Source organism: Chlorocebus sabaeus, chromosome 10, assembly GCF_047675955.1.
Source record: "Chlorocebus sabaeus isolate Y175 chromosome 10, mChlSab1.0.hap1, whole genome shotgun sequence".
Taxonomy (NCBI): domain Eukaryota; kingdom Metazoa; phylum Chordata; class Mammalia; order Primates; family Cercopithecidae; genus Chlorocebus; species Chlorocebus sabaeus.
Window position 1 is genome coordinate 103,635,729 of NC_132913.1, and position 23,257 is coordinate 103,658,985.

The 23,257-nt window shown below is 38.7% G+C and overlaps 1 protein-coding gene across 1 annotated transcript in view; it reads left to right on the forward strand.

Moving 5' to 3' along the window:
* The window catches only part of XRCC5 (X-ray repair cross complementing 5), a 96,258-nt gene that overhangs the window by 68,427 nt on the left and 4,574 nt on the right, over window positions 1–23,257 (forward strand). The window contains exons 17-19 of the mRNA XM_007966202.3: window positions 13,765–13,874; window positions 15,615–15,711; window positions 17,430–17,497. Coding sequence (XP_007964393.3) covers window positions 13,765–13,874; window positions 15,615–15,711; window positions 17,430–17,497 — 275 coding nt within the window. The remainder of the gene's footprint in view (window positions 1–13,764; window positions 13,875–15,614; window positions 15,712–17,429; window positions 17,498–23,257) is intronic.

Here is a 23,257-nt window from a genome sequence, read left to right on the forward strand (position 1 = left end):
CACCATGTTGGCTAGGCTGGTCTCGAACTCCTGACCTGAAGTGATCCACTTACCTCAGCCTCCCAAAGTGCTGGGATTACAGACGTGAGCCACTGCTCCGGGCCCAATTTTTCAACTAATAAATCTGGTCAGTTTTAAAATTTCTTCTTGAATCAGTTTTAGTAATATGTCTTTATAAGAATTTTTCCTTTCGTCTAATTTGTTAGTATAACATTGATTATTATTCCCTTATAATAATATTTTTGAGATCTGTTCTTTATTTCTGATTTGGGGATTTTGTATCTTCCCTTTTTCTTGGTCAGTCTAGGTAAAGGCTTATGGATTTTATCTTTTTAAGATCCCAGCTTTTAATTGGTTTTATTGATTTCTCCATTCTCATTTAATTAATTTCTGCTCTGATCTTTATTATTCCGTTCCTCCTTCTTAGTTTGGCTGTAGTTCACTTTTCTTTTTCTTGTTTCTTAAGGTGGAGGGAAGCTTAGATTATTGATTTGAAACCTCTTTTCTAATATAGGCATTTAAAGCTATACATGTCCTGCTAAGCAGTTTTCTAGTTGCACACCACAAATTGCGATGTGTTATGTTTTTGTTTTCATCCAGTTTAAATATATTCTGATGTCTTTCATGATTGTTTCTTTGACTCTTAGATTATTTAAATGTGTTCTTAAATTCCAAATATTGAAGATTTCCCAGTTTCTTCCTGTTGTTGATGTTTAATTCTGTTGTGATTGGAAATCATACTTTGAGTGGCTTCAGTCCTTCTGAATTTATTCAGACTTGTTCTTATGTGGTCTCACATATAGTCTGTTCTGACAGTTGTTCCCTATGGCCTTAAAAAGGACGTGTATTCTCCTGTTACTAGGTAAAGTGTGCTGGAAATGTCAGGGCAATTTGATTGATAGTTTGTTCAAATCTGTCTTTTGATTCTCTATCGAGTTGTTTTCTGTGATGTTTTGAGTATTGAAAGTTATTCACCTTGAGACCTTGTGTGCTAGTGAGACCTTTATGATTTTTGTCTCACCTAGCTAAATCAGCTTGGGTCATGAGATCCTAGTGAATTTTTACAGGGTAACACTAAAGAAAACATTGTCAGTTCAGGTAATAGAGTATATTTTAAATACGGGTCTTCAGGTATTGGCGTTTTAAGAAAAATAAACTTAGCTATGTGTGCTGCAAGTTTGTGTGTGTTTCTGAATCCTTTGCTTCGAGGAAAAATTTATATTAGTAGAGGATAAGTTTACTCAGTACTGGAAAAATTGTGTAGATTTTAGGAACTTGTTGGAGCAGAAAAGTGATTAGTTGTGAGAAATGAAAGTCCATTTTAGTGGCAACAGGTATATCAAGTACATCAAGTCTTAGATCGATGTTTATAGATTTTGAAAATTTATAGGTTCATTATTCCTTTCATTTGTTTCTTCTTTTGTCCCATTTTTGTCAAGCATGTATTTATTTTGTTTGACTCCTTTTTTGTCTCATGGACTGAGAAGAAAATATAACTAAGGTTGGATTATTCCCACAATTTGCCCTGTGTCTGATTATTCTTAGGTGGATTGTAATGAAGCCAGCAAGACGTATACATAGGAATTTTAAATGTATGGGATTGTAAGAACAGTAAAAGCCACAAACCAAAGATAAGATATGCCTGCAGACCTGCTTCAAATTTCCTGAGGACAGTAGACGAAATTATTTCTAAGGGCCTTTTTTACCACTGCTCTTTAAGTATATGAGTAATAAACGAAAAGAACAAAGTATTTGGTTCAGAAAGAATAAAACAAAAAAGAAAGAAAAGGATCAGTGAAATAGAAGTATCCTAAGTGTCACCCCATGAAAATTGTCTTCCTGTTGAGAGCTCACTAGAAATAGAAACAATTGTTTATTGTCTCCTTGTATGACAATCTCTTAACTGTTTCGAGATGATTTACTTGCTGCTTAGGCTTCTCATTAAGAATAAGTACATGCTTATATGGGGGAAAAGGCAAATAGTAATATAATAGCATATAAAGTTAAAAAGTGGACATCTTCTTTATTGTCTCCCTCCCTTTGAAACTCTGCCCATACCCACATTCTCTGTCTTCATAGGAATAACCCTGTTCATCCCTACTAATGCCCTGTATTGTGATCAAGATGGTTAATTGTTTTCGGGTATAATGAATTGGGGATATAGTCAGAGACAGTACATTTTGGGAGAACTCTCCATTCCCAGTGGCATCAAGCAGCTTGAGCTAAGAAAAGAAAAAGGTGTGCACCAAGATGAGATGAGGCATACTTAGTAAGCAACAATAAAAAGCCAAGATGTCTTCATGCATATAATCATGATAATGTTGGATGTGATATCTCATCCCTGTGCATCTGCATATATCTCTTACATAGCCTGTTATTCTTTCAGCATTTCCCCCTTCAGTAGAGCTTTATTGTAACTATTTCCATCTCTGTAAAATTAAGGGCAGGGAGGGGGATAAAAGAGAGCGTTAGACTGTCTACTCCCCTAAGGGGCAGCCAGTACTAAATACACAGCCTACAGGTTTAAATTGAACGAACAACAAAAAGACATGTTCATTCCTTAGGCTTTTAGAAGAGTAAACCAGTGAGGCCTACACCATTTGTTCATCCCTTCAACAGTTATTTGTTGAATGCCTACTGTGTGCCAGGCATACCAAGATACAGACAGTAAACAAATAAGAAAATATATGTCAAATGGTGATAAGCACTTGTGTTAGTGTCCTATTGCTGCAGTAATGGAGTACCACAAACTGAGTGCCTTAAAGCAATAGAAGTTTATCCTTGCAGTTCTAGAGACTGAAGTCCAAAATCACAGGACTGCTTCCTTCTGAGAGGTGTGAGGGAGAATCTGTTCAGTGCTCTCTCATAGCCATTGGTGACAGCTGGCAATTCTTGCATCCCTTGGCTTGTAGATACATTACTCTTATCTCTGCTTCTCTCTTAACAGGGAGTTCTTGTATGTCTGTATCCAAATTTGCCTCTTATAAGGATGTCAGTCCTGTTGGATTAGGGCCTTTCCTAGTGACCTCATCTTAATTTGATCACAAGTCTGCAAGGACCCTCTTTCCAAATAAGGTCACGTGAGGTTTTGGTAAGGACAGGAATGTGGGGGCGGGGTGGGGATACTATTCAACCCGTGACAGCACTATAGAGAAAAGTTAAAGCAGGATAGTGGGATAGGGAATGCTGGGTTGAGATGGGCTTATAATTTTATGTAGAGGATTAGGGAAGTCCTCACTGTTGAACTGAGAATTGAGGATAGTGAGAGAGAGAGAACCTAGTGGATATCTTTGGGAAGAGCTTTGCAGACAGAGGGAGCAGCATGTTCTTGAAAAGCTCAAGATGAGTGTGCTTGGCTAGAAGCATCAGAGAGGCCTGTGTGGCTGGAGCAAAGAAAGTAGGAGCTGAGATCAGAGAGCTGGCTGGGGTACATAATCACATAAGGCCTCCTAGACCTTTTGCTTTTCTCTGAGTGAAATATGAAACCGTTGAAGAGTTTGAAGTAGCGGATGATCTGATTTTATATTTCATACCATGTTGAGGAAAAAGGCAAGGTTAAGGTAGGCAGATGAGTTAGAAGGCTTTGGCGTTAATCCACGTGACAGGAGGTAGTAAGAAGAGGTCTAATTTTTTATCTGTTTTGATAGTAGAATTGTCAAGTTTTGCTGATCATTTGAATGTAGAGTGTGTGAGAGAGAAAGAGGTTAAAAATAACTCCCAAGATTTTTAGTCTGAGCAACTGGACGAATTGCCATTTGCTGAGAAGGGGAAGATGGTCACACAGGTCCGGACTTCAGGAAAAAGATCTGAGTTGTATGTATAAATCATGGAGAAGGCGCCATAGAGACTATAAGACGTGAGACTGGAAGAAATCCTGGAGTAGCGGAGAGGCATGGGATCTAGGGCACAAGGGGAAGGGGGTAACTTAGATAACACACAGTTCAGCAAAGGCAATAGGACGGAAGGCAGAATTATGGGTGCAAATGCGGATAGGTGATTCCTTTGAAGAAGAATTCGTGGAGGGACCAGGTACAGTGGTTCACACCTGTAATCCCAGCACTTTGGCGTACCAAGGCGGGTGGATCACTTGAAGCCAGGAATTCAAGACCAGCCTAGCCAACATGGCAAAACCCCATCTCTACTAAAAATACAAAAATTAGCCGGGCGTGATGGCGTGGGCCTGTAGTCCCAGCTACTCGGGAGGCTGAGGCACAAGAATTGCTTAAACCTGGAAGGCAGGAGGTTGCGGTGAGCTGACATCATGCCAGTGCACTCCAGCCTAGGCAACAGAGCAAGACTCTGTCTTAAAAATAATTCCTGGAGGAGGTTGGCGTAACCTGGTCCATTATGGTACAGGTGGATAGGAGAGGGCCCAAAGAAGGGCATTCTAAGGAAGGCAACCACCTAAGCGATGGCATGTCCTGATGCTATTAGTGGGACTTTCTAGAAATAAGCGGTGTTGTTGCTGTTGTTTTGCCCCTTGAGTATCTTTTTTTTTTTTTTTGAGACGGAGTTTCACTCTCATTGTCCAGACTGGAGTGCAATGGCGTGATCTCGGCTCACCTCAACCTCCACCTCCCAGGTTCAGACAATCTTCCTGCCTCGGCCTTCCTGAGTAGCTGGGATTACAGGCATGCACCACCACACCCAGCTAATTTTGTATTTTTAGTAGAGACGGGGTTTCTCTGTGTTGGTCAGGCTGGTCTCGAACTCTCGACCTCAGATCATCTGCCCGCCTCGGCCTCCCAAAGTGCTGGGATTACAGGCATCAGCTACCATGGCTGGCCTTGAGTTTAATGAGCATTTCTGACAACTTTGTATCCATTTCTCTTCTGCTTTCTAATCGTCTTCTAATTTACTTCTCAGGTCTGTCTCTTCCTTTTCATCCTATCACTATCCTAACTCAGGCTTTCATTATTTTGTCATTGGACAGTTCCAGCATCCTTCATTAATAACCTTCAAAGTTCTCTTTCATTCCTGCCCATATGTTTGTACAGATTTAACTTCTTATAGCACAGATTTTATTCTGCGTCAACCATTATTAATTACTCCCATTCAGTCCCCCATTCAAGACTTGCCACAATCTGGTCCCATTCTGCCTCTCCTGACCCATTCTTATACAGATTCCCTCTATGAACCTTGTATTCAAACCATATTCCTGCTAATGCCCTTGCAGCATTGGCTTTCTAAAGCTGATTAACTCTTCATTAAAAATGACCATTCTTGTATTTACCCCCAAATCCTACTCTAAAGAGATGTCTGTGATTTGAGAACCAGTATATCTTTGGATCCCAATGCCGTGTTGTATTTTTATTGTAGTATGATTCATTATCTTAGATACTGCTGGTGCTCTACCATCAGTGAGACAAAATGACCTTCATCTGGCTTTTTTGTTTTTCATTGCCGACTTTAATAAAACAGCGCTTGGGAGTAATAATGATTTGAATTTTTGAATTGTAGCAGATTTACTTCTCTGGTTCTTTGGATTAGTTCCTAAGTCTTAGCCGCATCAAAGAAGAAGTAGAGAATCTAACATGTCTGTATTTTGACCTCTAGAATATTATAAAACTTCCTTCATAAAATCAGAAAGGATAGAGGGGGGAAAATGAAAAGAAGGAAGAATCTGAGAGGTCCCTAAGGAAAGAGACCGTATAAACACAAGGCATTATTTATCAGTTTTTATGAGTTATCAGATAGAATACTGTCTTTATAAAATTTCTGGTACCTAATATTTCCTTTCAAAAAAGACTGAAATTCTTGAGGCATCCTAGAAGACTTGTGTGCTGCGTCCCCATTGTCCAACTTCCCCAAAAGCACATTCAGCAATGGCTGCCTGTTTCTTTCCTTGGTGAGGAGTCTGACTCATCACTCACTCTGTCTCTTCAACTGATACCTGTGTTTCAGTTCCATTCAATTACCAACTTTTAATTGGATCCCATTGCCAGATTGGTTTTGTGTTCCTGTTTCCTCTTGGCTGCACTGTTACTGTGACTTCTTGGTGTCTTCTACTTACTTCCTGTGTTAGTTTGATGACATTTACTCAGGTATGAAGCTAGATAGATACTATAAATTTGCTACAGTACCTATGACTATTATCTTGCATTTTTTCCTTTCCCCTACTGCTCATTTGGAATGGAATCAAGCATGGTGATAAGGTTCTTAATTCTTCTCTATCAATTCTAGTAAGCCTTGCCAAGTTTTAGAATTCTAGGACCTTGGAAAATTGTGGAGACCCTCTTTCCCTGCCTTCCCTAGCCTTCACTCCCCACCACAACACATTCCTTCAGGCATGTGACATACGTATTTCCTAAAAAGCTGAAAGATATTTCCTCATTTAATGAGAAAGTCTTCCTTTAGTTTCTTTCTTATGTTAGCATAATGTCTCAATATTCTACTTTAAGTGCACTCCTTTGTAGAATTGGGGGAAATTAGTTACACTAGGCAGTGCATGTTCTTTGGTCTTTAGTTAACTGTTGTATGCCCTGTAAATATTAATTGATGACCTTCAGGCTTTGTGGGATATGTTCAGTGGTTTTTTAATGGTTAAACTGAATATTTTTAATAAAAAATTACAAGACTGTAGAATGCCACAGAACTATTCCACTTACCAGGAAACTTAAAATTTGCCAGCTGACCTGGTAACAGATCTAGTCATAACCCAGGCTATTTAAGATGAGAACTATTATTCATCACAATAAAAATGTTATATCATAATGTTGTCTTACATAAAATGAGCTTACAGCCAGTGGGCTAACTGGATATCATTTTTCTAGTTTCTCATTAGCTCCCACTACCATATTTGTTATACAGAGTGAGCTAAGGCCAAGAGACCTTCCATATCATTCTTCCTGTGGCTACAAAGTAGGATTCACAGCTAGCTCAAATAAAAACAGAAATAAAAGGAGAGAGATCTCATAGTCTGCAGGAATGGATTCTGACAATAAAGACCTTGCATTTAGTCTGTTCTTTGTGCCTGGGGTTTTAATTTAACACATCAATGAAAAGGCAGCATTTAAAAAGGGGGGAATACACCCAGCCGGACTTACTTTTATTACTGCAATTTGTAAGAAATTACTGCACTTAATGAGAAAATCGTTAAGCATGAAAAAATGGGTTCTGACTGAACTTGTGGAACTTAAATGGTGAGGTTTTAATTGAGTTTTTTAGTTATTGGTAAGAATAGTAATAATAATTTAAAAATACGGGACTGCATCTGTGTGTTGAGGTGGTCAGCACTTTGCATACCTTAGTCCAATTTCCTGTGCCACTGGTCACACATAATATTATGTCTGTGGTGTTTTCTCTATCCTATCTACTGATTTTTCTGTTCTGAAAGGGAGGCAGGGAACTTCTTTTTTGTTAGATTGAGGAAGTTTGGGGCAAAGAGCTTACAGAATAGTTTCTAGAAGGTGGAAGAAGGGCAGGCTAAGGCAAAGAGCAGAGCTATGTCTGCTTCTCAGTCCAGCTGCTTAAAAAAGATGACAAATTCCAATGTCATTTTGAGGTTACTCAAGCTTATGCTTTTTTCCTAGTTCTCTTTTGTTGCCATCCAGTGATTTATTTTTCCTTAATAAGAATATTTCGTTAAAGACCATACAACTAAAAAACAAAGAATACCAAGAGCAAAGAGCACTCTTCAGTCCGAACTCTTTAGAAGTGGAAGCAGAAAGAAAGGTGTTTAAGAAATAAGTCAGCATTTTGTGTCTTTGTGTGTGTGTGTGATTTAGAGAAAAAATATTTAAGATACCTTCTTTTTGTACTTAAAATTTCAGAAGTACATTTGATTTCTGAGAGGACCAGAATGCCATGGGAAATGCTCAGTTGCATCCATTACCTCTTGTTTATTGTCATGGTCCACACAGTTGCATGTCACAACCATGTTAGACCCAAAGGAAAGGAAATGTATGTAGCTCTAAAGATGTTTCAAGTAGAAGTGAAAACAATATTTTTTTACGTAATTTGTTTTTTACAGAAATACAGCTTTTTAAAAAAAAATAAAATGGCTGGGAAAAGCTTTAAATATGCTTTTGAACTTCTTCAGTAACTTTTAATTGAATTTCATTGTATCCTACCTCGCTGGCAAGAAAGAAACCTGCATATTTTAGCTTCCCTTATAATTTAAATGATGCCTTGCTAATTTCTGTGTTTTTGAAATGGAGTCTCACTCTGTCGCCCAGGCTGGAGTACAGTGGTGAGATCTTGGCCCACTGCAACCTCTGCCTCCCAGGCTCAGATGATTCTCCTGCCTCAGCCTCCTGAGTAGCTGGGATTACAGGCATGTGCCACCACACCCAGCTAATTTTTGTATTTTTAGTAGAGACAGGGTTTCGCCATATTGGCCAGGCTGGTCTTGAACTCCTGACCTCAGGTGATCCACCCAACTTGGCCTCCCAAAGTGCTGGGATTACAGGCGTGAGCCACTGGGCCCAGCCTGATCCCTTGCATTTCTGTCTCCTGGAAATATCCAGTTCATAAAATGGGCCATCCCCTTGTGAGTTCATAACACACTGTGCCCTTAGATCCCCTCCTCCCCCTCCCTTCTTCTGTATGCCCTGCATCTGAGGGAGGTGTGGGCAGAGCTGGCTCCTGTAGGTTGCATTTTCCAGGCTCCCGTGTCTAAAGACTTCCTACTGGGTTCAGCATGAGAGATACTGGTGGGAAGTAGGGAGGGAGAAACCAGGGTAGCTCTTCCTCCCTTTCTGTGTTGGGTAGCATCTTTGGTCCTCAGAGCTCTATTTATACCCTTTCTTTTCTTTTTCCTGTGTACCAAGGGATGCTAAGGGTTTCTTGCCGTTACCAGTCCCTGGGTTACAGCACCATTTTCAGTTGGCTTTAACACACTTCATAACCTGTGAAACAATTGCCTGTCTTAAATCTCCTGTGTTAAATATTTGGAATGATTTATATTGTTTGTGTTGGACCCTGACTGATGTACATACTGCGTCTACCCACAGTGGCCAATTTATATCCGATAGTAAAGAGGCATAAAGAAAGCCTGTTTTTGATACGTTTCTTAAATTGCCTGTGTTAAAACAGGCTTTCTTTCTTATCAAGCAAATATCTTTTATAAGTTTCTGGCTTAAACAATGATTGTAATTTATAAGTGGGTTTAATTTATGGGAGACTGGACTGCTTGCCTGGAGTTTTATTTGCTGATGGGCGTTACTCCTTTTTATTCTCTTAATAATGAATTACCTGTCCTTATACTTATTTTGATTTAAGTGCTTGATTTTTATTGTCACTTTTAATTTTGTGTTACAAAGATGCGATTGTCATTGGCTATATAAATTTGTTTTTTTCTTTCCTTTCTTTTTTTTTTTTTTTTTTTTTTTTTTTTGAGATGGAATCTCACTCTTGCCCACGTCGGAGTGCAGTGGCATGATCTCGGCTCACTGCAACCTCTGCCTTCTGGGTTCAAGCGGTTTCCAGCTAATTTTTGTATTTTTAGTAGAGACAGGGTTTCACGATGTTGGCCAGGCTGGTCTCGAACTTCTGATCTCAAGTGATCCATCCTCCTTGGCCTCCCAAAGTGCTAGGGTTACAGATTTGCGCCATCGCGACCGGCCATAAATTTGTTCTTAACATTTAAAAGTTATTTAACTGCTGACATTTGCAAAATGTACAGCATTTCAATAAGTAACATTTACATGAGGCATTGAGAAAGTGAGAAGAATTAAATTGGGAAATATCCTAAATGATGGCTGAGTTCAGCCAAATTGTTTGAGGTGTCTTCACAGTCTTTTATATATAATCTGTGACAGATGAGGGAACTTACTGCTTTTTGAGCTCTGTCAGATGGAGGAGAAAATCCCACAATAAATGACTTCCTTTCACTTTGCTGGAAACATCTTTGCAAAGAACAGAGGTAGTGAGTAAATGTAAAGTCAGAGGCAGACATGCACATGGCCTTGGGTGTTTTGACCTTGGAGACTGCAATGAGAAGGGAGGTGTAGTCCATTTTATGGGACTTTGGGTGGTAGTGAATGTTTTCAGTAGAGAAGAGGAATGTGTATTTCAGATTAAACAAGAAAACTGCCATTTTCCTCTTCTGTAACTTTTCTAAATCTTGATAACATTTTGAATATGATACTAAAGTATTGAGATTAATTTTGGTTATCAACATCTGTACTCATGTGAGATACTGGGTTAGTATATGATGCCCATATCTAAAACCTCAAAATCCAAAACCGACATTTGAAGTAATCCTGGAAATAAATAACAGCCATTTGCCTGACTTAGTATCCTAAGATGGATGGCCCTTCCAATGGCCATTTTTTATTTTAGCTACTAATGAGTATTATTGAGTCACTGACTAATTTTGAAGAGCATTTTGGTGAATTATAATTGGGGCGGTGATTTACTGAGTTTGAAGACTGATAAGCTGTTCCTTAGCCCTGTAATTGATGTAGAAGCAGAGAAAAGCATCCTGATGATCAGCGTTTCCTTTATGTGAGGCAGGGGAATCAAAAGCGTAATCCAGCCAAAGTGGAATGTTGTTTTTGTTAGCCATTTCTGCATTTTACTTTTAGTAAAAATGGCAGGGAAATGTGAACTGCCACAAAACTTTGGAAGGGAAGTCTCTTGTCTGTATCCCTTTTGATACTCAGTATATTCAAACATCATCCATCACAGCTATTCCCTGGTGTTAAATGGTTCATCATAGTCAGTGATCCACAGAAGTAGTCTGGGTAGAGGGACAGAATTTAGAATCATGGACCAGATTTACAAGCCATGTAACTGAGTATTCCTAGAAGGCCAAAATCTGGTTCTTTGTATTCACTGGTTTATTGGAAGTTTGGATATGTTTATCCATCTGTGTTTGTGAACCCTCTGGAGGAAGGAGCAGAACAGTCTAACGTGTAAATAAGAAAAACTAAATCCAAATAGGCCCACAGATACATTAGGACTTCATTTTTTACAAAGAAACTGGGTATTAAGACTCCTGCTACTGCCTTTTATAAAGAAGTTACGGCAGACCGGACTACCTTCTTTCCTGTATCATTGCAAATGGATTGTTGGCTTGGGTATTGGCTTTATTTTTGTTTCTTTTGAATATTTTTCTCTGTAAGATAGCATGTGTGTGCGTGTGTGTTTGTGTGTGTGTGTGTGTTCTATCATAGTTCAGGATAAAATGAATCAGGAAGCTGGTGGTTTGTTTTGTTTTTTTGTTTTGCTTTGGTTTTTTGCAAAGCAGTTTAGTACCTGTGTAGTCATTTCATGGGCTCCAAGCTCTTAGGATTCCCTATGTTTTTATCCTTAATTACCTATGCTCTTTATACTCTTTTCCTTGTAGTCTTTTTGCAATAGTTTGGACACAGCAGACAACTCTTTCCTTTGAGTAATCTCTTCTCGTAGTATCTGTGATGCCATGAACTCCTGACACACACACACACACGCTCGCTCTCTCTCTCTCTCTCTCTCTCTCTCTCTCTCTCTCTCTCTGTGACTAATTCTTCTTAGCCGCCTTCTTCAGCTTCCTTTCCACGATCCAACCGCTAAAATTTCTTATTTCTTCTACACTTTCTAAGGAGCCAAGCTCTACCCCCTACCTCAGGACTCTCACATATACTGTCTTCTTGGAACTCCCTTTCCTCCAGCCATTTTCTGTCTAATCCTCACTCTTTTTTCTTCCCCTATTTCTGTCCATGTATGAGGCCATTTGCTTTTCTCCACACACACCTTGTGCTTTCTTCTTCGTACTTAGGCTGATTCTGCTTCCTGCTGTGTAATTGCCAGATTCTGTTTTTCATTGCCTAACTAAAAAGCCATATTGATTTATGAAACTTTCTGTAATCACCAAAGATTTTTTAAAAATTCAAACCAATTAATATAATTCCTTAAAACTCATAGCTCTCTTCACATTATTTCCCAGTGTTAATTTTATGTAAATGCATTATATCCCCTATTCAACTGCAAACTCCTCAAAGGCAAGGGCCTTATCTTCAACTTAATTCTGTCTCCCATAGAACATAACATAGTATCTTCTACATAGTAGTCATACAGTAAGTATATACTATCAAACAAAGTGAAACGTTTCCATTATAGCTTCCTAAGGTTTCCTATTCTCATTTCAAAAGAAATGGAGAATTTAGAGTCTCTAGGATTATTGTCCTTGGCCTGTAAAGGTTTTTATTTGTGCCCAGATATGTAACTTCGAGTGAACTTTCTATCAAATGATCTGGGAAAGTACACCGCTTTCTGTTATCGAACATTTCTGTTATTTTACTTTTCAAGCTGAAAAGGGGAGATAACTTCTGTTTGCTTTGAGCTTTTGTTGATGGTTTTCTGCTCTGCCTGCTAATCAGGGTTGTATTATTTATCTTGTTTAAAAAGATTCATCTGGACATTCTCTACTTTGAATTGTAGTTGGATATTAATTCCCTGCTGCGGGATACGTTGGTAAAGATTTCTGAAATTGCAGGGAAATGTTTCTTTAATCCCTCAAGTTTGTTAAGTGCTTTCTTATAATGGAGATCATAATTTCCGAGTTGGTAGAAGGGATGAAACGGTTACTGGGGATATTTTTCCCTTGCTGGAAAATTGCTGTATTAAAAAATACTTCATCCAGTTTTGTAATCATTTCTATATGCTGTGTGGTCCTTAGGAAATAAGTAGATTCTTAGCACCCATTTCATGTTTTTAATAAGGAAGGCGTTCAGTAATGTTCAGGTCACTGTGATTCACAGAGTTAGTGGCCTGGGGTCTTTATTAGTAAAGCTTGAAAGTAGTTTTCTTTAGCACTGTGCACACACACGTAGCTGCTAGAATGCTTACAGGAGGCTGTGATTTGGGGAAACATGCAGTCATAGACTATCTTGAACATTCAGCATAAATTGCCAAACAGCCACAGATAGTGAATGGTTTGAGGGAACACAGGAGAGGGAGCCTTTAGGCATGAATACCCACATCTCCCTGATTTGTTCTTCCACACAGATCTTAAGGGTCAGTTTTGATCTGCACAGCAAATTAAGCTTCCTCATGACTTAGATTTCCGTTTTCCTCTGCTTTTTATTCATACTGAATAATTTTTTGTTTCTTTATAAGTTGTAACCTACTTTGGAAATGATAACACTGTGAATGCATTTTTTCCTTCTGTAGCATTTATGACATTGCTTGCTGACAGTTACTGTTTATTAAGTATTTGTGGCTTTCGGAGTGGTGAGCAATAGGGAGAATATTCAGGTCCAGCTAAGGGCATAAGATAGATAGTAATGATTTCTCATTCAAAAGGGTTATTTTGTTAAGACTGGGGCTGATCTTTCCTAATTTAACCTTGGATTGGTAGAAGATGGGGTGTCCCTGGCTCGTTGTTTTTCACTGCCCAGCACTGTTCGACAGTTATCCTGAGTAGAATTAGGGGAGGGACTAGAGGATCTGTTTTCTGTGAATACAATAGGAAAGGCAGTTTTGAATTATCCAAATGGCCCCTAAATTCTGGGGGAAAATAAGATAACAACAACAATTTTAAAAACATCTACAACCTAGGTTCTGATATCCCAAAAAGGAGTATTTCAACTGTAATTCTCAGTATTTTAGAAATTAATTTATTGACAAATATCAATAGATATTATTCAGACTTCTCAAATATAGAGTTTTGAACTCAGGATTTTGCATCTCCTCTCTCTCCTAAAAGAAGTATGGCAATTGTACTTGCTGACCATGAGTCTTGTGAACTATAATACATACTTATAGGCACAAACACAGAAGCATACCCTCTCTCAAGCATCACTCAAATCTAAGAAAATGTGTTGTCTTATGTTTTAGCGAGTAACCAGCTCATAAATCACATTGAACAGTTTTTGGATACTAACGAAACACCATATTTTATGAAGAGCATGGACTGCATCCGAGCCTTCCGAGAAGAAGCCATTAAGGTATTGTTATCCTTGCATCTCTTTTCTTCCTAAACAGTTGGCCACTATCACAGGGAAAGAGGCATACAGCATCCCGGAAATGAGCCTGGGCCGTGGAAATTATCATTTTCAATGTGAATAGCAGTGTATGCCAATGGAACTAGAAATGACTTAAACTCATGTTACTATCACTGTCATTTCTGAGGTGGAATAAAGATGAGTAGGTAGGATGTTTTATCCCTGAAAGTTGGCTTTTTATTATACAGAAGCCCTGGCCTTTGCTTTCTTTTCCTATTTAGGGAACCAAGGAAATTTCCATTATAACCTCTGGTGGCCTGCTCTTTATTCTAAAGGAAGGGGTATTTTAGGAAAATTGATGGAAAATATATATTGGTATAATTAGTGAGAAAGATTTTATGAAGACAGGAGTAGGTATCTAAATGTCAGGAAAAAAAAGAACACTGAGCGTAAGTTCCTCCCATGCCTTTTGTGTGGGTTTTGTCTGTTTGATTGTTTTATTAGGAATTTTTAGAGAATATTTCTAAACATTTTCCAAATTTTGTATAGGCTTTTGTATCTTTAGGTAAGAAGTGAGCAAGTTTAAATTAGAAAGTATGTTTTTAAAGTGGGCACAGTTGTAGTGTATGTTCTTGTGTGGGTACTTATTAAATATTTGCTGAATGTATGAATAAATTAATGCTTAAATAATTTAGGTGTTTACAAAGAGTGACAAGAAAATAGAAAATTCATTAAAATTAGATTACAATAAAAGATCCAGAAGTAGATAACCTGAATACTCTTCAGATAACAACAAATTTTGGAAAAGTAGAGTCAGGACAAGCCTGCAGATGATTCCGTTTGGTAGAGAAAGATTTGGTTAGATGGAGAGAGATAGTAAAAGTGTATTGTTTTTTTAAAGCACTACCCAGGCTAGATGGGGTGTCTTACAACACCTCTGTGCATGGTTGCCACCCAGTGTCCTTAAAAATACCAGGTCACGTTGTATTTCTTAAAAAAAAACAACAGAGAGAGAGAGGAGCAGAAGAGACTTCAGTGACATATCATTCAATCTTAATGGAGAGATTATTATTTTTTCTTTTTGTCTTTTCTTTCTTTTTTTTTTTTTTTCTTGAGACAGAATCTGGCTCTTGTCGCCCAGTCTGGTGTGTAGTGACGGATCTTGGCTCACTGCAACCTCTGCCTCCCAGGCTCAAGCGATTCTCCTGCCTCAGCCTCCCAAGTAGCTGGGATTACAGGCGCATGCCACCATGCCCAGCTAATTTTTGTATTTTTAGTAGAGATGGGGTTTCACCATGTTGGCCAGGCCAGTCTTGAACTCCTGACCGCAGGTTATCCGTCCACCTTTCCTCCCAGAGTGCTGGGATTACAGGCATGAACCACCATGCCCGGCTTGAGTTGATAATTATTGAAGCTGGGTTATGGGTGTGTGAGCACTCACAAAATTGTTCTGTTTTTGTTTGAGATTTTCTACATTGAATGCTAAGAACAAAGGGCTAGGCCACCACAAAAAAACTGACTCTGGGAAGCTCTGTGCCTTCCACAGATGGAAGGATTTCTGGTCCCCAGTGAACACACCTCAGTTTGGAATGCCCCCTTCCCATGTACCAAAGAAGAACATTTTATTTTTTTGTAATAAGTAAGGTGCTTCAGAATATACAATACTTTGTTTGGTCTGGGGCTGAATTTGTTTTTGTGTTTGCTCTGACCTGCCGCCTCCTCTACCCCAACTTGCTACCACAGTTTTCAGAAGAGCAGCGCTTTAACAACTTCCTGAAAGCCCTTCGAGAGAAAGTGGAAATTAAACAGTTAAATCATTTCTGGGAAATTGTTGTTCAGGGTAAGTTGTCATTTGTCTTTTTCTGCAAATACTTAGGCTATTTTATTCTAAATATACATATAAATTCTAAATATAAACTATATTGTATAATGAGTTACGTGGGAAACATGATGACTTTCTACATGGCTTTGGGAAATGCTCAGTGTTCAGTGAACTCAAACTCTCCCTTAATAAGCATAAATACAAAGTGACAAATAATAAACAAACATGTAAGTTCCATCTTAGACTCTTTACTCAGTGTGACCTATTTCAGGGCTGTGCCTTTCTGTTTGTTGAATGGAGCAGCTGTGTGGGTGAACATTGTCCGCTTTCTCAGATCCTTAGGCAATTTCACTCCTGCTGGATCCACAGCCCTTTGGTTGACCTCACCCAGATTTTATCTCCCTGCTATTTTTCGGTTACCATTTACTTGGACTTTCCATTTCAGCGGACCAGCATCTTCATGCACCAAAACCATTCAGTTCCTCACTTGCACAGCAACCAATGCAAATTAAACTCAGAAAGAAGACAGCACACATTCTTTCAGTGTTAGGCTTGATCTTTGCTTTTTTTCATGCCCTTTGCCCCACCTTTTTTAGAACATGACCTGATTTTCTTTTAGAACCCAAGGATAAGATATTTCTTGTTTAAAATACATATTATGAAAATGATGATGTTTATGAGGCAGAGAAACTTTTCACTTATACTAGAGATGCAAAATTTGTTTCAGTCTCTCTTTGTGTGCAAATTCTGTATAAAAAGCGTTGCATACCTATCTGTCCACCTTCTAATGGGTAGCTCTTCATCACACAGGTAACCGTTTTTCTGACAGTTAATTTTTCAGCCCTTTCACTTCTGCACTGGAGAACAAAAGGAATTGGAATGGGTAGTGAAGGGTGCTTACTCAGATCACTTTTGTGTCTCTGCTGTTGACCCAGTAAATGAAGGAGATTGGTTTTGGTATTTATTGAATGCCTATAGCATATTTGCTGAAAAGGAAACTTATAGGACATATGCAAAATCCATATTTTCTGATAGCTTATATGCCACTGACAGAATACAGATGGCCAAGGCCATTCATAGGTACAAATAGATGTTAAACACATATGCTTTTCGGACAGTATGTCAGGTATCATCAGCCATTTGATGTAGGAAAATATCTTAAGAAGAAGAGCAAACTAAAGAGTAGATTTCCTACCCTTGATTTGCTCTTACTGAGCTAAAAATTGATGAACTATCCTAAATGATAGACATGCCCCTTGGTGAAGACCATGTTTTCTTCCTCCCTAGTCCTCTGGCCACTCTATCAATCGGCAGTAACATGGCCACAAGACAAAATGTATGCATAGTTCCATATTGGGCGCCTGATGGTTTGAACAAAAGCATTTAATTATAATTTATTTATTGAACTTCTGCTGTGTGCTACAGTAAGTCCTCCCTTAACATTGTCCATAGGTTCTTGAAAATTCTGACTTTAAGCAAAATGACACATAATGAAACCATTTTTTTTTCTCATCAATGTTTTAATGAAACAACATTATTCAAGGACCTACTTTTGTTCCTTGGGAGGATCACTTGAGCCCAGGAGTTCAAGACCAGCCTGGGCAACATAGTGGGACCCTGTCTCTATTTTAAAAAAAAAAGAAATCTCCAACTCAAAGGTCGGAGGAGGTGTGGAAAGGAAAATGGGATTGGGGTTGTTTCTTTGTGTTTAGATGTTACTCTGAATTACTTTTTAGATGGAATTACTCTGATCACCAAAGAGGAAGCCTCTGGAAGTTCTGTCACAGCTGACGAAGCCAAAAAGGTATTGAGGGGTAACTCTTTGTCTTCAGTTGAATTATTATAGTGGACTTTATTTTCTTGATGCCCTCGAAGAAGTTAAATTTTTTGGGTAACTAAATGAGTGTACTCATTTTGTATTCAGTATGTAAATTGCTTCAATCACAGCATCCTCATGGGAGAAATTATAATCTTACTCAGTTTCCTGTAGGCTGTGGTTATATTTCTGGAACTCATCTGTAATCCCAGCTTCAGTACCTCTAGAGCATGCTGTTGAACTCCATAGTGCACAAACTTAGCCTCAGCCCTGGTAAAGGCTATGAAATTCACAGTGATTCCCACCCTGGCCACACATTAGTCACTTGGTGAGCCCTCCTTCCCTCCCTCCCTCTTTTTGTTGCTGTTGCTGTTAATACTGATTAAAAATTAGAATTACTCTAGACATTCTGTTAGTCTGAGATGGGTCCTGAGCACAGCCGGTTTGTTTGCATTTTAAAACCCCTCCGGTGATTGTATTATAAGTGAATAGAGAAACACTAGTATTCTAGCATAAGGGACGTCCAGGTATTTTCAGTTAAAGACCCTGTACAGTCCCCATGAACTTTTTATTCACACACATTGTTAGGCCTAGGCCTCCTTGTTAGGTGTGTATTGAATCTGATTCAGCCATGAGTCAAATACATGTAGTTATTTAGTTCAGTAATCCTTCATTGTACCTCAAGGTTGTGATGAAATTTTAATGAATTAAGTTGAATAGCTCAGAAGTATGTACTTCATAACATTCAATTTCAGTTACAGTCACTGACTAATGTAGTCCTGCTGGCACCTGACAGCTCTCAATTACTAAGCTTCTACAATGCGCTAGGCACTGTGCTGGATGATAAGACAGCACCCCTGTCCTCTAGAAGCTCAGGCAGTTAAAATGGAGCAGAGGGAAACAACAGAGACTCAGAAAATAACTATACACACTAAGGGAGAGCTTGGTCTGGGGCTGGTGGATAGGAATCTGTTAGGGAAGTGACAGACGCAAAGCTGGAAATGTTAATCAGAAGGCTAAATTCAGGCCAAAATTTAAATATCTTCAATTTTCAACTAAGTAAGGCATTTGGCAGAAACCATAGTATGGTTTGAAAGAGAAATTAAAATATACAAGAATTTTTATTAAGCACTTTGCCTAGCAAAAGATTTTTGTTAAAAAACAAAACAAAACAAAACAGATGTCATCCCTACTTTCAGGGAGTAGGATCCTGGAATTTTCAAAGCATACCGTAAGGTGGTGATTATATCTCAGAAGGGATTCCATGGTGTCTGTACCCCCTGCCACAGTCAGTACTGAGCACCATGGGCTTGAGTATGCCATTTAACTGTTCGGTTTTATTTCTGTTTGTCACTTTATACAATGTTTGATAATATCTCCTCCTCGAACTGGACTGTTTCAGTCAAGGTTCTCCAGAGAAATAGAACCAAGAGAACATACATGTGTGCGTGTGTGTGTGTGCACATACACACACACACACATATACACATATATATAGAGAGAGATTTATTAGCTGAATTTAAGAAATTGGCTCATGTGATTGTAGGTTTGGCAAGTCTGAAATTTGTAGGACCAAGCTAGCAGGCTGGAAACTCAGGCAGGATTTCTATGTTACAGTCCTGAAGCAGAAACCTCAGCTTTTGCTCTTAAGGCCTTCACTTGATTGGATGAGACCTACAAATATTATTAAGAGTAATCTTTGCTTAAAATCAGCTAATTGTAAATGTTAATCACATCTACAAAATACCCTTACAGCAACATCTAGTGTTTGATGGAACAACTGGGGACCATACCCTAGCCAAGTTGACACATAATATTAATTGTCACATGGCATGAAGACCTATCAATCAGTTTTTGCTAAACAAGTAAATCAGGAAAAATATTTTTTGTTGTTATTACATTAAGAAAATTTGTTATCCAGGTGACAATGGGGTACATATTCGTTTTTGGAAGAAATGAGGAGCCGTGACCTAAAAAAGCTTGTGTTTCCTCCCAGCAGCGTATCTTAGCCAAAGTTAACCCAGAGTATTAGACAGGAAAGAAATCTGAAAACGGATGATGCACTTGCAAATTGTGCAAGGCTTGTTCTATAATGCAAATAGGATGTCTTCCTTGAAATGTAAAGGCACTGAGCCTAAGCATGAGGAATTTTAATGTCTGATGATGAAGCTATAGAAAGAAATTTCAGTTAATGACCGGGTAGGTATAAGATGGTGTCCTTAGATAATTCTGGTATCACCAGAACTGATGTCAGTTGTAGTTTAAGACAACTCTTCTGGAGCAGGAGAATCGCTTGAACCCGGGAGGCGGAGGTTGGGGTAAACTGAGATCGCGCTGTTGCACTCCAGCCTGGGCAACAAGAGCAAAACTCAGTCTCCAAAAAAAAAACCTCTCAAAATGTCACCATCTTTGAATAGAGAGAACATCATAAAAAACAAGTGGAGAGAATCTCTTCTACTTCAGCCATGGGTTGCCTTGCTCTGACTGGCCTCTTCTTCCTTTAGAGCATAGTGTTTCGATAGTCAAGGCACAGAGAGTATGCTTCCAGTACTACCAGCAACACTGAACTTCACTGTCATGGCAGATAAGAAGTTAGGAAATTCAACAAAAATGTATTGAGTACCAGCTCTGTGCTAAGCACTTTGATATATATTATCTCATAGCCTCCAAAAGAAGTACATTGCACATTCACCTAGCAGACTCTCTTTCACATCTAGAAAATGCCATTTCCTTTTTTTTCCCCCCACATTTATCAGTGCTTCAGCCAATGTAGTAGGTATGCCAGGTATTTATATAACTCTTTCACTTCTAAAGAACTGTTTTTGTATGGTGTGTACCTAGAACACTATATACATCATATCTAGATAATGGTAGAAAATAAGAGTAGTAGAATTTTACTTGTATTCAATTCCCGAACCAAAGAGCCCAGTATTATCTCTGTGATTCTCACAGTTATCTGCTAAGAATTACCAAGAGCAGGAACTACCATCCCTGTTACCTCTGGGAAGCCAAGTCCCAGAAAGGTAAAGGTTACACTTGGAGCTCACGGAGGTAGTAAGAGAATTAAAATGCATGTTCCTGTGCACCACACCAGACCTTCATTTTCAAGTGGATTAAGTTTTATAAGTGGAATCTTGGACCAGTCATTTCTAAAATACAGTAGTCCCTGTCTGCTTCATTTCAACAGATGACTTTCTGGGCCTAGAACCAGGTGGTGGTTAGAATAACCTGGAAAGTCAGAGTAGACCCTGTAATTTTGACTCACCTTCAGTGTACACTGTATTATGTCTGTCAGTTCTTATTAGTGTAGTGGTGAGTACCCCCCTACCGCCCGTCACTATATTGTGCCTGACTGTGAGATTATGCTTTTGTGTCTGCTTTAATATCACATGACCCTTTATTTTGTTTTCCAGAGTGAAAACTTGATCTTTTGTATTAAAAATGCTTTATTTATTTAGAGACAGAGTCTCGCTCTATTGCCCAAGCTGGAGTGTAGTGGCATGGTCTCGGCTCACTGCAACCTCTGCCTCCCGGGTTCAAGTAGTTGTGCCTCAGCCTCTCGAGTAGCTGGGATTGCAAGTGCTCACCACCCTACCTGGCTAATTTTTGTATTTTTAGTAGAGACGGGGTTTTACCATGTTAGCGAGGCTGTTCTCAAACTCTTGACCTCAAGTGATCTGCCCATCTTGGCTTCCCAAAGTGCTGGGATTACAGGCATGTAATACCAGCCATTCCTGGCCTGAAAATGCGTTTAAATGGCATCTGTTGATTTTTGGAGAGAAGTGTAGAAAAAAGAGTATACATGTAGATGATAATGGGGAGAATTACGGAGGAAGATTCTGGCTCAAGGAAGCTGATTCCTTGTGGTTTTAATAGAAGAGACATGCTTTAGCTATTTCTCTTAGCCAAGTGAGAGAAGTATAATCCCTTTTGACCATGCACTGAAATATTCATTTATATTGCCTTCAAATGTTCAATTTGGTCACTTCCCAAATAATCATTTAAGGAAACTTGACTATAATCAGTGAGGTTAAAGAACAATCCTCACAGTCCATTTAAATTCTTTTGAGGTATTTCCCATAAGTTATTTAAAGTTAGCAAGCTGTCAAATTCTTGCTATTAAATGTTGACATTTGAAAGGAAGTAATTATCCAGGGATGTTCATTTTAAGTGAAAATTAAATTACAACTTTACATTTGTATAACATCTTAAGAGCTATTACCCTCCAGTGTGTTCTAGAAATATGTGGATTGTATGATCCTTTGAGAAATAGAAGGAAGTCAGCTCTGCTACAGAAATAGAAAGTTTTTCCATGGCATAAGTTTAGACAGTCACTTTCTTTTAAGTTTCCTGGTACCTCTCATTTAATTTTGAAACCTAGGCATAAATATTATCATTCTTTAATGTTCATTTTTATTATCGTTATAAGCTGTCAGTTCATCCAGTTTTTCTGTTTCTAGTTTGTATGATGGGATATGGCATTAGCATTTGCTCTTTGGTAGAATCTTTGTATAGCCTTTGTGTGCCCTTCATCTGTCAGTTCTCCCGGCTCTGTAGTGGGTAGAAGAGGTTGAGTGGTGTGTCTGAGAGCTCACAGTAAGTCACTGGCCTGGAATCTAGTTCTAGCACTGCCCTAGTCCTTCATTATCCTTTAGTATTGAGAAAGCAGTGAAGAAAGAGGATTTATCTCCATGGCATTGGGATCATTATTATTATTATTATTTTTTTTTTTTTACCAGATTCCAAGAGGCTGAGAGCTATGTCTAAATAATTATTTGATGTAAGCTCTATGAAAAAAAAATAGTTATTATTTTAGCTCTTGTTTTTCTTGTAACTGCCTAATTTATCCTTCTTTGTTGTTGATATTTATGGATTTTCCACCTTAGTATCACAGACATTAATAGATAGCAATGTGGCCATTTTACCAACACCCCTGTCTAGAGAGGTAAAGTTTTCTGGCTCAGTGCCTCACAGCAAGCTAGTGGCCAGCAGAATTGACTGGAATCCAGACCCCCAGATGCCTGCTACAGTCACCTTATCACCACACCATGGTGCCAACTCTTCACGCCTTCAACTTATAATGCCACCGACCACATCTACCTAGAGAAAGGATGCCCAGGCTCCCTCTGTCAAGAGGACATCCAGTTCTGTGTGTGAGAGCGCACAGGAATTCTCCAAAGCTTAGTGAAGGATTGAAGACAAAGGTTAAGAATCATTTCTTGAGAGCATTTTTGTCAAACTGCTGGCCCCTGTTGGACCCTATGACATTTTTCTTTGCTCTTTTCTGCTTTCATTTTCTGCCTTAATTCTCTGGTGTAGTTTGCTAGTACAAGAAAAGTAATAATGAAAATATCACAGTGTTATCCATTGTTTATTTAAGACTTGATACATTTAAGATATGATATTAAATTTTTTATTGAGGTAGAACATGTGTATAGTAAATGCACAGATCTTAACTGTGCAACTTGATAAATTCTTATTCATATACCTGGGTGCTCACCACCCAGAACAAAATAATAGAACATTTCCATCACCCCATAAGGCTCCCTGGTACCTTCCCAGTCAGAAGCCCCATCCCTCGAGGGAACCACTGTTCTGACTTCTGTCACTTGAGAGTCGTCTGGCCTGTTTTTGACCTTCATATAATTGGAATCATGCCTTTTTTCACCAATTATGTGATTATAGCTATGTAGTGTCCCTTTTATGGTTTTGCCACAATTTATTCATCCATTCTCCTAATGATGGACA